The 18,788-nt window shown below is 35.8% G+C and overlaps 1 protein-coding gene across 2 annotated transcripts in view; it reads right to left on the reverse strand.

The window, feature by feature from the left end:
* RSPO3 (R-spondin 3) overlaps nt 1–18,788 on the reverse strand; it is a 111,134-nt gene that overhangs the window by 21,024 nt on the left and 71,322 nt on the right. The window contains exon 5 of one of the 2 annotated variants that reach the window (XM_082474954.1): nt 7,681–8,924. The exons of the other annotated variant lie outside the window; for it this stretch is intronic. Within the exon in view, the coding sequence (XP_082331080.1) occupies nt 8,731–8,924 (194 nt within the window). The 3' untranslated portion in view covers nt 7,681–8,730. Of the gene's footprint in view, nt 1–7,680; nt 8,925–18,788 lie in introns of those variants that run through there. 2 annotated transcript variants of the gene reach the window in all.

The raw sequence follows: 18,788 nt of genomic DNA on the forward strand, positions 1-18,788 counted from the left end.
TAAAGACAATTGACGTGGGTGTGGGTTAAAGCTACCCAGCACTAGAAAGAATGGGGGCATCTGGTAACCTCCAGTATGTTCTCTCTCATTCCTCTCATGTTCTTTCATTATGGGGACTCTGGAATTTTCTTTTCCTTTTTTTCTTTCTTTTCCTTATTTTTTTCCAGTCCTGTAAGGTTTTACATGATTCATCCTGGGAGGTAAAGCTGAGCTTCTGGACCAGTTATCCCACACAGGAAATGAAAGAAACACAAGGCAGAAGGGGTGACTGGGACTTTGAGCATTTGCTTACAAATCTGGCTCCTGTCCAGGTTGAAACTGGAATAGCTAGAGATCTTCCCAAGGCACCCAGGATGCAGAGCAGTTCCTCGTGTTTGGATAGCATCACTGGTGCTTCTCAAACCAGGCTTAGGACCAGGGAGGTGTGGAGGAGGGTGGGCAGTAGGTGGTTATGACTGCAGTCGGGCTGGATCAAGGTTGTGGAGGCTTCCTGTGCTGAACGATGCTGTCATTCCTTTCCTTCATGTGTTACAAAGTAAAACAATATTAAACTGTAAAACAGGGGTGAGAAATTTCAACAAAGTTCTCATTTTTCTCATTGTGACTACTTCACTGCCACTTCGGTAATATTGAATAACATTTTTCCTTCAAAAATTGTTTTGTAATATAAAACAGCAATTTTTTTTCAAAGATTGCTTTTCTTTACCTCTGCTTTGCGAATCCCTTAGACTTTCTATTGGGAAATCTAGCACTGAGTTTGTGGCAGTACAGGTTGGAGGCCGTGCACAGAAGAAGCTGGGAATGTGGTATCCAATGAAGGCTGGGGAAGCACTGAGGACAGTTATGGATTAGGGCTGGTGGGGTGTCTTTAGAACCATAATGCAGCACTTTGTAGTAAAACTGAAGTTTCATCTTGCAAATTAGAATGTACAGGGGATTCCACTTTTAATTATTTTCTTCTACTTTAGCATTATTTTTCTTTCCAAGCTTTAAGAAGTGATTTGGGAATGAATTTGTCTTCTCAATTCACTTTTAACTTAATATTTGAGTTTTGTATAGTGTTTTAAGTGACACTAGGAAAAGCAAGGCAATATGCTACTTTTCTCTGAGGGTCCAAAATAATCTTACACCCACCTACTTCTCCATTTGAAATGCTACTCAAAGGTGTATTTTATTTTTTTCAGTCTTTTGAAGCACTGCTTGGATAGTGCGTAGTTTTGCTAGCTAGTTCAGTAGTTCAGTCTTATTTTCATAGATAAAGACTTTTCCTTCAAACTGGTAATTAAATCACTTTCTTTGCAAAGTTAGACTTCTGTATTTTCAAATTTTCTTTTTTTTTTTGTATCAAAACATAAAGTTATATAACTACAAAAGCAATAATATGTTTTCTTATTGCTTTTACAGGCTGGAAAACATTAATATTTACTATAGATGCCAGGGATTGTAGAGCAATTATTACAAAATAATACAAGGCTTTAACCTCTACCTGGAGACCTGACAGAAAAGTTTAAGAGAATATGTAACCTATACACATGGAAATACTAAATCGAATTGGGTAGCTCTAATGGCCCCTCAAAGCACTGTTGCTAATTAGCAATACAATAAGGATGGTGGAATCTATCATTTGATTATTTATTCATTTAAATGATACCTAATTAGTGGATGGTGCTATGGTCTGAATGTGTACCCCTCCAAATTCACATCTTGAAATCCTAATGCCTGTTGTAATGGTATTAGGAGATAGGGTTATTAGGTCATGTGGGTGGAGCCCTCATGATTGGGATCAGTGCCCTTGTAAAAGAGGCTCCAGAGAGATCTCTAACTTGTTCCACCATGTGAGGACCCAACAAGAAGTTTCCATCTATTAACCAGAAAGCAGGCCCTCACTAAACACGAAATCTGCCAGTGCCTTCATCTTGAACTTGTAGCCTCCAGAACTGTTATCTGTAAGCTACTAGGCTCTGCTATTTTGTTATAGCAGTCCAAATGGACTAAGACAGACAGGAAATACATCTACTGACTAGTTTTATATTACTCTCCCATAGTGACTATATTAAACCTGAAACAATTGATGCTTTTCTACAGTAATTTTTCTTTAAACTTATTAATTTTTAATTATTCTTTGTTAATTTAGTCTTTATTTATTATCTAATTGACTGGTTGCTAAGGGGGGGGCGGGGTGGAAAGGGTAGAGGCAAGGAAATTGATACTGGCCCTGAATTTCAAGTTGCTTTGGCCTGCAGGAATGGCTGTGACCAAACAATCTATTTTGATGATTGTGGAAAGAATAATTTTCATAATAAATTTGAAAAATCTGGAGACCTGGAGCAGCACATTCTAATGATCTCTTCCTTTCTATAAATTGTAGCATTTTGCATTTGATTGGATCATATGGATACAAATTAAGCTCTATTCTCTTGACCCTTCCTTTCACATGTTGCATATTAAATATTTAAATATTCCACAGTCAACAAGCAGAAATATTGGTTTACAACAATAATTCATTTTCCCCCCTCCCACCCTAAAAACTTCAACATTTCAAAGGAGACTAAGATGGCAATCAAGAAAGCTAGGACTCATTTGCATGAAAATGAACGACTTTCCTAAACTGACTCTGCTTGTCTATGACTTTTTGGATTCATAAATTATTCTCACTGCTGGTTTGGATAAACTACAATCTATTTTCCTGTAGTATTTGGTGTGTTCCTAAAATGAGTCATAACCGTTTCTTAATGGTTATGGGAAAAAGATCAGTAGGGGCAAGCTTAGTGATAAATAGGATCTGCTTCTAAATAGTTACCACATGAGGAAAATCCCTTGGATGTTAAATACCAAGTGTTCTTATTTTTGTTTTTCTGTGTTCTTTGTTTTGATTTTATTAAACTACTTCTTTAAGAAGTGTAAAATAATGTCTTTCCTTAGTTTTATATTGAGTAGAGGAACTTACTAAATTATTTCTCCTCCAACTTATTCTGAGATTAATTTTTTAAATCAAGTCATTAAATCATCATTGCTTAATGATTTAAAAATCATTTTTTCCTTCTCAAGCTAGCCAACCAAAAAAACATAACCAAGCAAAGTACAGGACCAAAGCAAGGAAGGAGGCTACTGGCTAGGATGATTGGTATTGCCATCATGGAGACCCCAGTACCCATGCCCCAAGGCTAGGAATGTGGCTTTTTTTGTTTGTTTGTTTAACATTCTGGAAGAGAGGGGTGAGGCAGTACATGGTTGTCACTGAGTAGCTAAGGGTCCCCATTCTTTTGGGATCATAAGTTTTCTTTTATTTTCTTTCTTTCAAACCTTGAGACTGTCATGGCCAGACGGTCGACTGATCTGTTAAAGAACTTTCCACCTCTTGGGAGGTTGGGACTTGCCAAGAGTGTGCGTGGTTGGTCCGGGGACAGAGAGCACACATGGTAGCATCAACTGACTCAAAAATGTCTCTGGTATAAAATCAAGATTTAGTGGTAACTTATGTTATTGTATTTGGCTACCACAAAAGTTGCAAAGTGAATTGGTGTCTCCTGCCCCACCTTTGATGTAGCTCCACTGACAGCAGCTACAGAAAAATAAGCCAGAAGGAAAAACTGCATGCTGAATTCTCAAATATGGGGTCAACTCAGGAATTTGTGCTTTTATTAATCCCTTCTTGGGAGTGATATGGATAATTTCCTCTAAGAATAAACTCTCCAGTGGGATCAACAGTGTGAGGAATGGAGAAAGAAAAGGCAATGTGTTGCTTTAGTTAGTGACTAGCTAGCAACAATTGTGGTGTATATACTTATTGTGCTTTATAATTTCAAAGCACTTATAAATGTACTGTATTATTTCAGATTTTATTATAAAAGTAGGTGCCTCTAACATTTTTAACGGGTTGTTGAGTTGGTTGAAAAAAACTCTCTCTTGCTTAAAATCTATTCATGATGGAAATGTGATAGGGATAACTAAAATAGTAACTGGTATTAATAGTATAAAAGCTAGCATACCAGTTAAACCTCAATTAGCCAGAAATCTTTTGTAATTAAAGTTATTATTCACCTTTTCTTAAAAACTTTTCTAATATGTATTTACTAATTTTCTATTTTTATAAGTAAAACTTAATCTTTAGTAGATGATTCAATATCCTGGATTGTCTCAACATCATTTTGAACAGTATTTTTCATTGCATCAATGCAGATATAAAAGTGTAAGATATTTTCTCAAACTGTTTATATATCAGATTATTTTATGGTCATGTAATTCTGTCTTCTGAAATTATCATGTTGCCAATTTTCCAGCTAATGGAATATTCTTATTAATTGAGGTTCTCTTACAACTGTATTTTAAGGACTATGAATAAAGTTGTGTTTACTATTTTTTTGCCTCCCCCTTTCCTTTCCTCCATCCATTTCTTCTTTCTTTCCTTCATTTTTTAAAACCTGTTTATATGATGGACATGCTACATTTGAGAGACAGGATGGGCAAGAAAAGGTGTGTGACAATTAAAATATTGATACTGAATGTCTGATGTAGCTGGGAGAAAGTGAGGCATTATCTGAATAAGTTGTTTTGGCAATTCCAATAGTGAAAAAGACCTGTTTATGTTTCTTCCTGTATTATTTTAACTATGCACAAGGACTCAGGGAAAAGATGATAGAGCTGGCCAATATTCTGCTTACAATGAAAGAGAACTGAATTGTGAGTCATTCCACAGTCATGAAGAGCTATAGCAATCCAGGACTTTCCCAAGGAGCCACACTTGCTGTTCCCTTTTTGTCTGAATGTTGGTCTTTTACTGATGGAACATAATTATCACTTCTCCTTTTCCCATCAACTCTTCTACTAGCTAGCCTACAGGCCCTCTGACAGACACACACACTCTCACACTCACACTCACACATGTAGTCACATTTGAGTTCAGATTCAGAGTTGAGTCTTACCCTGGGTTAAGGCCTCTGTGATTTGACTTCTCAGCTTCTTCTTTATGAGGTACTAGTTCAGGTCACAAGAAAATACTCCCATAATGTGTTCATGGACATTTTTGGAGCTAAGAATAAATAGGATTTTAAGAGCTATGAGGTAGGGGAAGGAGCAGGGGCAGAGCTGGAGTGACTTCCAGGCTTACTGGTTGCTGGTTCTGTAACTTTGGGTGCTTCGCTGGGCCTCAGTTTCCTCACTTTAAAAACAAAGATATCAGTAACCTGTTCAGAGGGCTTTAGGGATAATTACATGATGTAACTTAGTCAAAGGGTAAGTGGCTAGCACAAAGGAGGTACAATTTTTAGGTTTTGTTTCTTTTTCTAATAACTCTAGAAGTAGGAATATAATAAAAAATGTTAATACTACTAAGTTAGTGAGATGAAATGTCACTATTTGCAACAGGAAAAGTCTCAGTTGATCCAGCCACCAGCTTTATGTAATCTTACTCTTTCAGTGGAGGGTGAATTTATACTGGCTTCCAGACCAACTCTGTGTTACAAGAAGTAACAAATCAGCCTTAGAAAGAGGCCTTGTTCCCGACTAATTTGCCCAGAAATAGTTTCAGTCTGACTGAGATAGAGTCTAGTCAGTTCTTCTATTAAAATATATTTATGAGAAAGACATAGTATCTTTATGTCCGTTTATAAAAAATGCATACTTTAAAGAATAGGTGATTTCTTAATTTTAAGAAGATCCAAGACAAAACTGGTATTTACATTTTGGTTCCTATTATTCATTTCATTTCCATGATTCTCACATATATACTTATTCCTTGAAATTATTACATGTGTGAACCTATATGGATAATATCATATATTAATCAAGATAAAATTGATTTATGTGTGTGGCTTGTGGAATTATTTTTATTGATATTTATTTATATATAGAATAATTATTATATTGAGTAGTGAACCTTTTAATTCTCATCTAAGTGTCTATACATTCCCACTTTTTGGAAAAGCAGGCTTGGGGAACCCAAAGGACACTGTCACTAATGAAGAGTTATGAGGGATATCACCCTGAACTAACAGAAAGGTCACATGCTTCCCTGCCAATGATGATCTCTAGTCTACCTCTTTCATGCTGCACATAAGTAATGGGGACCCAGAGCAGTTAAGTAACTTGGCAGTGGTTAACACCTTTGACTGGATAGAAGAGAGACCTCCTCTCTATTATAATCTGGAGACTAGAACAGGACTGTAGATCAGACATAGATTTCCATTGCTGCACTCCCTCGATTTTCTTTGTATCAAGAATTTACCAGCCATCTGTTATCATTAACAGTTTACCAGATCTTAGAGACAGAATCAGAGCAGAAAGTTAATGCCTTCTGTGACTAGTGCAGGAATTTTACCAGAAGTTAAACAGGAGGTTTTGCTCAAAGTTGAGTAGGCTGCTAGTTTGAAGACGATAATGATTCCATGTGCCTAAAGATCTATTACGTGTGGATTGAGAATTGCAGTTAAAATTGATGTTATCTTTGTCCTCACTTATATTTCCCCAACGTGTGACCATTAATGCTAGTTTTCATTTCTTTTTCCTTTGTAATATTTCTACTTGTAATTACATGCTGCATCAAGGATTTAGATTATCTGCCATTGTCTGGGGGACCACAGGGTAAAAGTCTTGAGTCAAAACACCTGGGAAGACATGATAGTCATTTGCCACGATTGTTGTGTCCTGGTTTATTTAAGCTTTTTCCCAGGACTGCATATGCAGGCGTAGACCTTCCCAGTAATTGCTTGTTGAAAGAATGAAGACAATGATAAACATAGAAAATACACAAAAATAATTTGGCCACGTATGCTTGACTATAAAAGATTGAGGACAAAGATGGTGATAGAGACCACCCCTAAGTTCTAGAAGATGGGAATATACTTCCACCTAATATAGCTCAGTAGGAAAAGATTTGTTTCTCCTTAGTGACATAAATTATACGTGAAGATAGAATTATTTTTATACATTGGGAATATATCTAGTTAGTTGAAACACATCTCACGTGGACAAGAAAAGAAAACACCAGAGTAAGAAACAGGAACACATCATTCAAAAATTTTATATCTTGGAAGAGGAAAAGAGAATTAAGCCAAATAGTCCATATGAACAGTACAGTTGGTGGAGAAAGAATGACCAGAAATAAGCAGCCAGAAGCCAGATTCATTGCCAGCTCTTCAGAAAGCAGTGATCTTTAGAGGGTTAGGAAGCCTGGTGGACAGGCTAGTTGTGTGCCCTTCCACAACAACAGGAAGGTTATGGTGGGTCATGAGATTCTGTGGCACATGCCTCCTTTTGCCCTGGGCTGGCTGTGTCCTCTTTGAAATACTGGTGAGGCCTCCAGCTAGGGTGACTTCAATCCCCAGAAGAGATCCACAGACTTAGAAAATATGGAGAAGAAAAGGCCAAATGTTCAAGATGCAGGAGGAGCCGACACACAAGAAAAGATGCTAATTTTGAAGCAATGAAGGGGGAGTAGTGAAATCATTTAGGGAGGCCCCTGCACATATAACTACAATTTTTTGATCAAAATAAGAAAAAAATTGAATAAATATCTTCTAATACCTTGTAAGTAAATCTCCAATGGCTCAGATAAAAGTGGATTCCAAAAGCAAACACTGAGAAATGTAATATGTTCTGAATTACATAGGATACAGAATCCTCCTCCCTAATTCAGGAGTCTCTAAGAGTACCAATTTTCTAATAAAACAAAATGAACAAAGCTTTAAAAACTATCAACAAATATATTTATTGTGGTGGCTTTCCCCCCATTAGATACACTTTGTTAGGAAGTAGTATCCCTTTTAGTTCCAGGTGGACCATTAAGCAGGTAATAAGATTGTTCCCCACCCCCACCCCCCCTCCGTTGAGAGAGAAAGAAAACACATGACTTTGCAAACATGTTATATTTTCCTTGCTCTAGTTTTCGTTTTCTATGAAATCAGAATTTTCTTCTAATAAGTATGATTTGTTTTTGGAAGTAACTTACAGGTACATGTTTACAGACTTACATAACCCAAGGGGTAGCAGAGGCTGAACCACACAATGCTGACATAGACTGGAGACCTGTTCCAGGTAATCATAACCCTTCACGGTTTTGGAAAGCCCAAAAGTCATCTCCAACTCTATGGTTTCTTCCACATTTTGCCAATCCCATACAGTATATTTAATTCTGTAAATATGTGCACTCTCATGCTTCTTGCAGAAGGACAAATGAGGGCAAGAGAATCAAGCTTAAAACAGTTGTTTCTGTGGTGATAATTTCTATGATTCCAAATGCCAGGCCCTAATATCTGAGCACTCTCTAGATTTCCTGCACAAAACAACACTGTCCTTTGAAAGATGTTTCTCTCCTCTGATCTCCTGTTTCTTTTGAAGGGATACCACATCTTTGAATTTGCAGAACTATCGTTTGCTTCTTTAAACAATAGCTCGAAAAAATACTTTTATAGGGAAAAGATGTTGCTTCTCCAGATGTCATCATTATGTTGTTACATCTTATAGCCTATTGATGATTATGTACAAAATTTCTTGTCTCTTAAAAACGCACAGAAGCACGTAAGATAACGATTCAAAAACATCCCTTCTTTGAACTTTCAGCTCTTTGTTGTTAACTATGCTGGTCTGAAGAATATAGCAACTATCTGGAATGTTGTTTAGACTGAGCAGTAACTGACACGTTGTCCATTTGTGGTCCTAATGGCTAGAGCACCTGTCCTGGGCATCTGGTGGAGATAGCAGCATCACGAGTTTACAACAATCTCATGGGACTCTCTAGTGTACAGTGCTGACTGATACCGATTTCTGTTGTTTATCTTGGACCTTTCGCTTCTTCTGCTGCTGTTTGTCTTTGTTTTCTCGTTGCTCTGGAGTTTCTCTGCTGGGCTCCAGACCTTTGTTATCAGGTATTGCATCCTTACTTTCTTCTTTATTAAGTTTTTTTCTTTTTCTCTCCCTTCCTTTTTTTCCTGAAATGAAAGCATACACGTTTAAAAAAAACATTCAATCATGTTCTATTTGGTTATTATAAGTTTTTAAAAACTAGTTGAATTTCTCTTAGGTTGCATACCATGCCCACAGATACCAAATATCTACTATTTAAATCATTCATTCAACTAGTCTTTATTAAGGCTGTGCTATATTTCAAGCAATGTAAACATGAAACACATACAACATATAATGAAGCAATTAATATATGATAGTTCTGAATTCCAGAGGGTTCTATTGCTGTAAGTTTGATATGAATATTATTTTACATGATAGCTATTTATGGATATTTAATAGAAATTTTTGAATAGATTTCTTGCCATCTAAGAAATTTATTAATGTCTATACGTTATCTGGCTCCTACATAAGGCACTATTTTGTTTTCAAAATTGTCCAAGTAGCAGTTACATACTTGCAATATGCTGATATATCTGTAAGCCATCTACTAGAAGAGAATTAATTTGCATAACAAATATGCAAATAAAGGTTCATGAGGAATACCAGGATAATTATATTTTAATGCAAGTATTTATATGTTGAAAGTAATTTCCATCACAAATTCTCTACATGCAGGGGTAGCTGTGTCTATAACTTATAGATAACCCTATGGTATTAGCTACGAGGGCAGGGACTTTGTGTCTCTATCAACCAAATGAGTAGATATTTATTGGAATATACTGGATTCCATGGAGGACCTTGACCTTGAACTGGGTTTGAAGCACAGATTTATTCAGATTCACACTCTGAGGCATTTTAAAAAGTGGAATCAACACGACTTTAAAGGTTTTGATGCAGGAAAGCATATTGCAAGAAAGATTGGAGCCAGGGTGAAGAAATGGATTTTATTCTATTGGCCTTGGGGAACTGTTAACAGTTTTAGGAGAGAGTAATTTAATCCAAATGCATGAGTCTGGCACCAAATTAGATGAATCGTTTTTTTAAATTTCAAATTAGTGAATTAACTAGATATTTTATTATCATGTTAACATTTTACATATACAACCTACAGTGTAAAATAATTTCAAGGGCATGGTTTTAGTAACCTCCATTCATACACATATCCCAGTGAAAAATTACTGATTCAAATCAATATAGTAAATGAAATCTAGGAACAAACTACTCCTTGGTGTGGGAGAAATTCTGATTGGGTGTATCCCTACACACTGAGCCATGTAAAATCTGAAATTAGTTTTGGTCTACAAAAAGTCACTTTGGACAAAAGTATTTTGGAGAAATTACTTGCATGACAGAACCAAAATATTTTCACGTCCTGAAATAGGCTGCAAATATTGAATTCAGTGGTTTGGCTTTCCTTTTCTTGAGCTCTGGTTATGGAATTCTAGGAACCAATATTAATACTGCATTCGTAAACTCGGCCAACACAGTCTCCTCGGATTTTATGCCACAGCTAGCTTTGCCTGAGACTGTATTTACAAAACCTTCCAGTTACTTTATGAAAACTTGCCTTGTTGGGCTCAACATAACACACCTCCAAATTTTGGACTCTAAAAGGACAGTTAACAAAAATGAGAACTCAGACCACGTAAAATAAATATCAGTCAAATTATTTTGGATATGTAGAGATGAGCAAAAAATATTAGAGTTGACTGTATGTCTAGGGTTGACTAGTTGTATATTGATTCACCAATTCCATTTTTCTTTTCACTTAAAACAATATTGCTGGATTGATAAGATTTCTAAAGAAGAAATTCAGGGTGTTTTTTTTTTTTTTATGCTGGCTTTACACATTTGAAGAGCTGACATAAACTTAGTAACTAAATAGAGAAAACTGAAGAGTTAATTTACTTTCTTGAATATGTACCATAATTTAATTTTCACAAATCTGCATGAACTGAAAGAGAGCAATGCTGGTTTTTATGGTATATGCTTGATTTTCTGAAGGACATGGCTGCAAAGGTTAGATTACATAATATTTCCATTCTGAAGAGCATTTTGGAGGTGTTCAAGTTCAGCTCTAAAAATATTGTCAGTGAAAATCATTCCAAAGTTCCATAAAAACTACTGACCCCAAACGAAATGTTATTTTTATGGAAATCATCCAAAAGTTCAGTGTTTAACATTGTTCTCTTGATGATGGTCCAACATGTTACAGCTGTGATCCCAACCATAAAGTTTTGGATATGTAAAAAATATATTGCTTCTTTCTTGGTCAGAGATTGATTTATATATTTTCTAGCTACATGTGACAACGTACTCAAACTTATAGTGCATTTCTGCTTATTAGCAAACTGATATGATTATTTCTTAATATGGGCAGAAACATTCTTGGAAGTAGCTTGAAACCCAGTATCATAGTTTTATTATCCAAGGAATAACTATTTAGTCTGGGCGGTGAGTGAAAGGGGAGGTTCTACTAAAGTAACAGGAAACTAGCACATTGTACATTGTTGTTGCCCAACAGAGGGCTATTGCACAATAGAAAAATGGGATTATTACTTTTTGCAGGCCATGTGTTAGTGGTTGGAAATGCTAACTACCCTTTTGCGTAAGTAATATATTTTCCTCTTGTCCAAGAAATAGAAATGCAGAAGAGTGGCTCTAGTCCATTAAAAAATCACATGCAATTTGGGAAATTTGGTAAGGTTTTCATTAGAGAGGATTTCTTTTTCTATTCTGGTGACTTTTCATTAATGTGGTCAATAGTTATTTTTATACTTTTTTGGGTAATTATGCAAACTAAGCATTCCAGTTATCACAATCTTACATATATATGTTTGTGTTTTGTCATTCATTGATTATGTGTGTGCACGCACACACGCGCACCAGAATTGTGTTGTAGAGTGTTCCAATGATTAAAAGAATGTTCATCTTCCCTCGATGTTCCACCCTCATGGGTGGACTTTGCATAGAAACCATCAAAAAGAAATTGCTATTAGCAATCAAGTACAATCTGAGCCTTTGCATAGAAATGTAATGTTTAAGAACACTGTCTTGGGCTTCCCTGGTGGCGCAGTGGTTGAGAATCTGCCTGCTAATGCAGGGGACACGGGTTCGAGCCCTGATCCAGGAAGATCCCCCATGCCGCGGAGCAAATGGGCCCGTGAGCCACAATTACTGAACGTGCGCGTCTGGAGCCTGTGCTCCGCAACAAGAGAGGCCGCGATAGTGAGAGGCCCGCGCACCGCGATGAAGAGTGGCCCCCGCTTGCCACAACTAGAGAAAGCCCTCGCACAGAAACGAAGATCTGACAAAGCCATAAATAAATAAATAAAATTAAAAAAAAAATACATTCAAAAAAAAAAAAAAGAACACTGTCTTAAGATGTAGAGAACAAACATATGGACACCAAGGGGGGAAAGCGGGGGGCAGGGGTGGTGGTGGTGGGATGAATTGGGAGATTGGGATTGACATATATACACTAATATGTATAAAATAGATAACTAATAAGAACCTGCTGTATAAGAAAAAATAAAATTAAATTAAAAAAAAAGAACACTGTCATTAGAGTCAAAAAAAACATGGTATTCAAATTCTAGGTCTGTCACCAGTTATTTGTGTGACTTTTGGCAAGTTGTTGATATCTCTCGGGATTAATTGTCTGATATTTAAAATGTGGATAATCATTACTACTTGCTAAACTTTTTAAGGATTGCGTGAGATGCTTGTAAAGCACTTAGCATAGTGCATGGCACACATTAACCATGGGAGAAATGAAAGCGAATGTTATTAACTCATTACACAAACACAAATTAAACCTTTATCCCATGCCAAAGACTGGGCTAAAACCTGGGGATACAAGTGAGATATAGAGACAGACACAATAAATATAGTCACACACTAATGCAAAAATAGAAGCATGCACAAGATCTACAGGTTGCAGAGCAAGAAAAGCATTGAACTCTGCCAATGGAGATTGAAAAAGACTCCCCAGATGGGGTGATGTTTGAGCTGAGCTTTAAAGAATTAGTGAGAGTTTGCCAGACTGAAGAGGGGAAAAGGGCACGGTAGGCAGAGAACAATATGTCAATGGCATGAAGGCATGCAAGGACATGGTGAATCTGGGGAACTGAAGTAGACTTCCTTGGTTTGATCAGAGTTTATATATAGTATATTACCCAGAGAAGCTGGAACAATAGACAGGACTTGATTGCCATTTTGGGAGTTTGTCCTGAGGACCAGTGGTACTGAAAACTGGAGAAGGGCAAGTATCAGAATCTGAGAGCAAAGCAGAGTTTGGGTATTTCTGTGACCAGTTTAACATGTGACCTTATTTTCTATTTCAGAAATACTTCTATAAGTAATAAGAACCCATGAAGTGAGTACTGGTGATGACTGGTGTTTATTTTTGAGCCTTAACTTTTAAAAGAGTAGCTAAAGTCTATGTGAAGACCATATAGCCGCGTATTATTTAAGATTTTGTTGCAAGTCAGTGTCACATAATTGAGTAGGTGATTGACATTTTTGAGATTCTGAAGTTATTTTCTATTAATACAATAGTATATAGCCATTTATGTAAACACCTCCTAGGGCCTTCTGCAGACCAGGTTTCCAAGCGCAGATGACTCTGAAAAATACAGATTCCTCGTGCCACTCCTGGAGATTATGATTCAGTAGTTTTCATGATGGGCCCAGGAACCTACAGTTAAAAACATGTTCACCCCCAGTTTATTCTTACGTGCAGCTTCATTTAAGAACCATAGCTGTAGATCAACAGAAGATCCAATTTCCTTAAACATATACTCTCAAAAAGTTTATTTCACATCACATGGCTTACCATTTATTTTCTTATATTTTTTCCCATGGATATCAAATATGTTTTTTGACTTACTGTAGCTACTAATTTTTAAGTCAAGTTTTCTGATTAGGTACATTTGGAATAGACACCTAGATACAAAACAAAAATTAGTTGCAGATAGTCTTTTAAAAATATATCAAGGAAATATGAACTGAAAAGAATAAACATATTAAAAAGAACAAAGAGAGAAGGAAATGATCCTGAATTATATCTCCTAAATTACATACATTTTAAGTTCCAAGTAAAAATAAAAACCACAGAAAATGCTCAATCACCCTTTTAAATGCGGTTATAAATAAAAGAGTTGTTCTCCTTAGAATCACAAATATAATTTATTTATTGAGAATTATTCAAATTATGAATATCAGTTCACAGTTTTCCAGATGTTTAGAAATATCTGTGTCCAAGTCTTTATAAAAGCTGCTTCTTGGTGAATTTCTTGCAAGATACCACTAAGGGGAGCTATTGAGCTTAAGTAGCTCCACTTCCAAGACTTTCAAAAAGCTGAGAATGTATCCTACACTCTGAGGACTAAATATCACTGAATCTATGATTCAAACCAATTAAATAAATATCCCATCAAAAGTACAAAATTTATTGCTAGGTATTTTCTCTTTATTGGGTGTGGAAGGAAATTCAACTGGAAAGCCAAGGCTTTATACCTTCAAAAGAACATAAGTGGTGTGAAAATGGGGTTAATCTGATGATTTTTGGATCTAGAGTTGGACCTGAAATTTATGTATAGAGGATGAAAATTCCAACTTCTTTTCCTTTTTGTTAAGAGATCACTGAAGAAATTTCCCAAAGGAGGGGAAATTGCTACAGTATAACTTCTTCAGCAAATATGATTTATCATGTAAATACATAATTTAAGGGTCTTTGAACTGTGGGCACAGGACAGGACAGCTTGACCCAGTGGTGAAGAACAGAGCTGAAAGTCAGCAAGGCCAAATTCCTTCTCAGCTATATTATTACCAAATAGAACTGACTTGAGAAATGCATTAAAACCTTTTGTTTTGTTTTTGTTTTCATAAAATAGAAACACTTATTTCTTTGCTATTATTTTAACTCAGGAATTTATTTCAAATACAGTGAAAATATGAAAGAATGGTAGATTAAAAAAAAAATAGGCAGACAATTTCTCCAAATGGAGATTTAAGCTACCTGATTTATCTACTCTGTACAGTTGATCCTTAAACAACACAGGTTTGAACTGTGAAGATCTACTTATACATGGATATTTTTCAACAGTAATATTACAGTACTATAGCTTCTGGTTGGTTAAATCCCCAGATGCAGAGGAACCATGGACATGGAGGGCGACAATAAATTATACTTGGATTAACCCTCTGAAGTTGTTTAAGGGTCAACCATAGTTTAATACATGAATTAGTTCAATTGTATTTCCATTTAACTTCCAAGATGCTTCTGAGTAACTATTCGCAGAAAAATAATTTGATGTATCATTACATGCTCTGCTAAGTACTGTAATTTGGGAAGTTACCTTGAGCCCATTTTTGCAAAGATATTAAGATTGAAATAACATTTTGCCACCAATTGAAAATGGTTAATGTAAGAGATGTTAATCTATTTGCGTCATTCTTTTGGGGATTCTGAAACAAGTCTGTCCTGACTGAAAGGCACTGAGTGTAAATTTTCGGACGTGAAAGAAGATCAACCCAGACTTCTTGCAATGGCACCCAGGGTGCTTGTCCTGTGACCTGGCCCCTGCTTATGTAGTCAGCAACCTTGAGGCCCTCATCCTTCTCTTCCTAGTCACCTCCGCACTTCACCTGCCACAGCCCACAGCGTTTACAGATCCCGTATGTTTGATTCATTTCCCTAGAATGCATTCTGTAGTATCCCTTGCTCTAACTCAGACTTAAGTACTCACGTGTCACCCCTTCAGGGAAATCTTCCTCACCCTTCTAACTTTTTCTTAGGCTGGATTATTTATGTTTCTCCTCTCTTTGCTCCTTAAACTCCCAATTAGTTAATCCTGTTGCAATAATCAAGGAGAAGATGACTTGGGCTGTCTGTTTTTAAAAATAGTAAGAGCAATGACAGATAACTAAAAATTAATAAACACTTCCATGTGCCAGGCATACTTCTAAGGGCAAGCACTGTGTCTGTAAGCTCTATTATAACCTCCATGGGAAGATGAGGAAAACGAGGGCTCTTAACCACCGTGCTCCTCTGCCTCCACAATTGTGTCTCAGTAGAGCACAATGTGACACGACATCCTTGTATTCTTGTTTTATTTCACACTTAAACTACTGAATACAAAAAAACAAAAAAGAAAAGACAGTGTGCGGGTGTGGACTAACATAGGAAAACATAGAGGTTTTGTAAAAATTAGAACATACTTACTTGACCTCTTGAAACTTCAGTTTCCTGAGCTGCCAGCTGCTTCTCAGAACCTAAGAGCACTTTGCAGTAGATGTTTTGTGTCTTCACCATCCAGTTACCTCATGCTCTACCCTCTTCTGTTTTATTGCTACAAGTCTGTTCAGTTTTCATTATTTCCACTCGTCTCCCAATCATGTAGAGGTAGGATATTGTATACATATATATATCTTATCATTCATATCTAACTTGGAAACTTTATTTGACTTTTAAAACTACCACTATTACATTTTTGAAATTCTAATAAAATTATCAGAGATTTTTATATTTTGTTACATTTAATATCAGGAAAAGAGAAAGAAAAACTGTATGAATTTAAATTTCACAATCCCACTGAGGCTTGAAGGCAGTCTCATTATAAATAATTTCATTTTATGGTAGATATCATAAACATCAATAATAACTTTTCAGAATCTGTATTTCCCTAATATGCTTCAGCATAATGAACTTGCTTTTGCCAAATCAAATACTTTCCTTATGAATTGATTGTTGCCAATAGGCCTTTACAGATTTTTTCCCCTGTGTTGCTTAAATAGTTTCATTACTCACTGAAGATTCAGGATCTGAAATTTTGAATTCTGGCTCCACGTCCTAATAGAACTTTCCATGAGCCTTTCCCCCAAACGTAACTCCAGTCCATCTTCATGCTTCTGCTGCCCAGAATGTTACCCTGGACTTCTTGCACTCAAAAGGGACATTACCTAGAGTGCCAAGGGAACTGTGAAAGATACTGGATACTGCATAATATGATGCCTTCTTGTTGTAAGTCATCAGTATTAAAAGAACAGTTAAAAGTGCAAGGAGAAAAAAGAAACCCAAAATGTTTTACTGTTTGCAATATTTACAATTTACTCATTATAAAAGTAAAGGGTATCCTGTATTTTACTTTATAATATTTAAAAAATGTAACAGTGCATTACAATTTACATTACATAACTATTTTAAGCTTAGTATTCTTTTATGTGGGCTAATTTCTTTTGAATCAACTACCTTTTATTTGAAAGTTCATTTGAAATTAGTAAGTTCAGTGTTGTTTTTTTTTTCAGTGCAAAATTTCTTAACTTGACTTTGAAATTCTACCCAGCATATTAGGTTAGATTACAAAATTCCTGGAAACTAAATCACATACAATTTACATGTTGAAAATTTCCTGATCTAAGCATGTTTGCATAGTGTGTTTTGAAGTAGATCTTGGGTCTTATACAATTTCATCTATTGGATAAGCAAGTAAACTTATTCTGATTTTCATTTGCTGTCAAAGAATGTGTTGGCAAATTTCACCTATTAAATCAGTCAAATTTTGTTCATTACTTTTGCCATGAAATTCATGACTAGCTTGTGAAATGACTATTACTGCTCTCTTTACAACAAATGACTTTGCATATGATATTTTTATTGTTTCACATACTGTTTGTGAATTTATGAGGATATGTGTATATTGCTTATCTTCAGAAATTTAGGCAGTGATATGGCTGGCACCGCTATTTCAAAAACCGTTGAAACCTGCCTAGTAGCATTGTCGAGTGTCCTCCCAAAATTTTCAGTAGAGACCAGTCTTCTCGAAGTATTAATGAGTATCTCGGAAATTAATTGATGTGTTTATCTTTGTTGTAACACTCATTCTCTACCTTGTCTCCCTCCTCACTGCCCACCCTCAACTCATGTTGACTGCTGCTATAGGCTACCATCTTATATATCAAGGTAGAGAATATGTATGAGTCTATGGAATGTTTACGTCAAAATTTTTTTCATATCATCCTTTAAAAAATCTATTGCAGCAATTTAAATATAAAAACAAACCACCCAGTTTTTTTCTAGGAATAGCCTCTTTGAAAATTCCTATCATATGCATATTGCCAGACTTAAAGTATGTAAGATAGTTTATTATGGATAGGATTTCCTACAAAATTATTTTAAAAGCAGGATACACAATTGTCAGACCATCTTTTGAGTGATTCCTTTAAGAAGTATGGACAATGATTTCTTTAATACTTCATTATAATTAATGTTTAAAAAACATTTCATATTTTTGTGATAAATTATTTTTCCTAATTTTGTGTCAATTAAATTTTTTTTTTCTTTTGGCCGAGCTGCGCGGCATGTGGGATCTTAGTTCCCTGACCAGGGATCGAACCTGGGCTCCCTGCACTGGAAGTGCAGAGTCTTAACCACTGGACCACCAGGGAAGTCCTCAATTTAAATTTTAAATGTAACAACTTTATTTAATATATCACTAGTCAACAATAAGTTGAAAGTACTGCCTGAAGTGTAAACTGCTTTGAAAATCTGAGTCTTAAAATGTTTTTTTTGGTGAATTTTTCTTGGTGAATTTTCATTTTCTTGCTCTAAATCTTTCTGAGTTGACAACCATCCTACCTCAGCCCCACTAACACGTGCTAAAGTAACACAATAAAGAACGCCTAAATTTGTTGACTTACCCAATACATTTACCTTAGAGAACAAAAAACCTCAGTTATATCAATATTTGATTCTGAAAATAAACAATTGATATTTTAAAACTGTTTTTCATCCTCACATATTCCTCTCATGAGAGAACACAATGGCAGTGCGTTTTCATGTAGAGCTTAGTCAGAATAACACTGGTATTTGAATTTTCCCATTTTTCTTCAGTTAGGTGTGTAGGTTCACAGTTCAGTCTTTCATACTTGAATACAGGTTCTGG

The sequence above is a fragment of the Balaenoptera physalus genome (assembly GCF_965194825.1).
Source record: "Balaenoptera physalus genome assembly, chromosome: 9".
In the NCBI taxonomy this organism is placed as follows: Eukaryota; Metazoa; Chordata; class Mammalia; order Artiodactyla; family Balaenopteridae; genus Balaenoptera; species Balaenoptera physalus.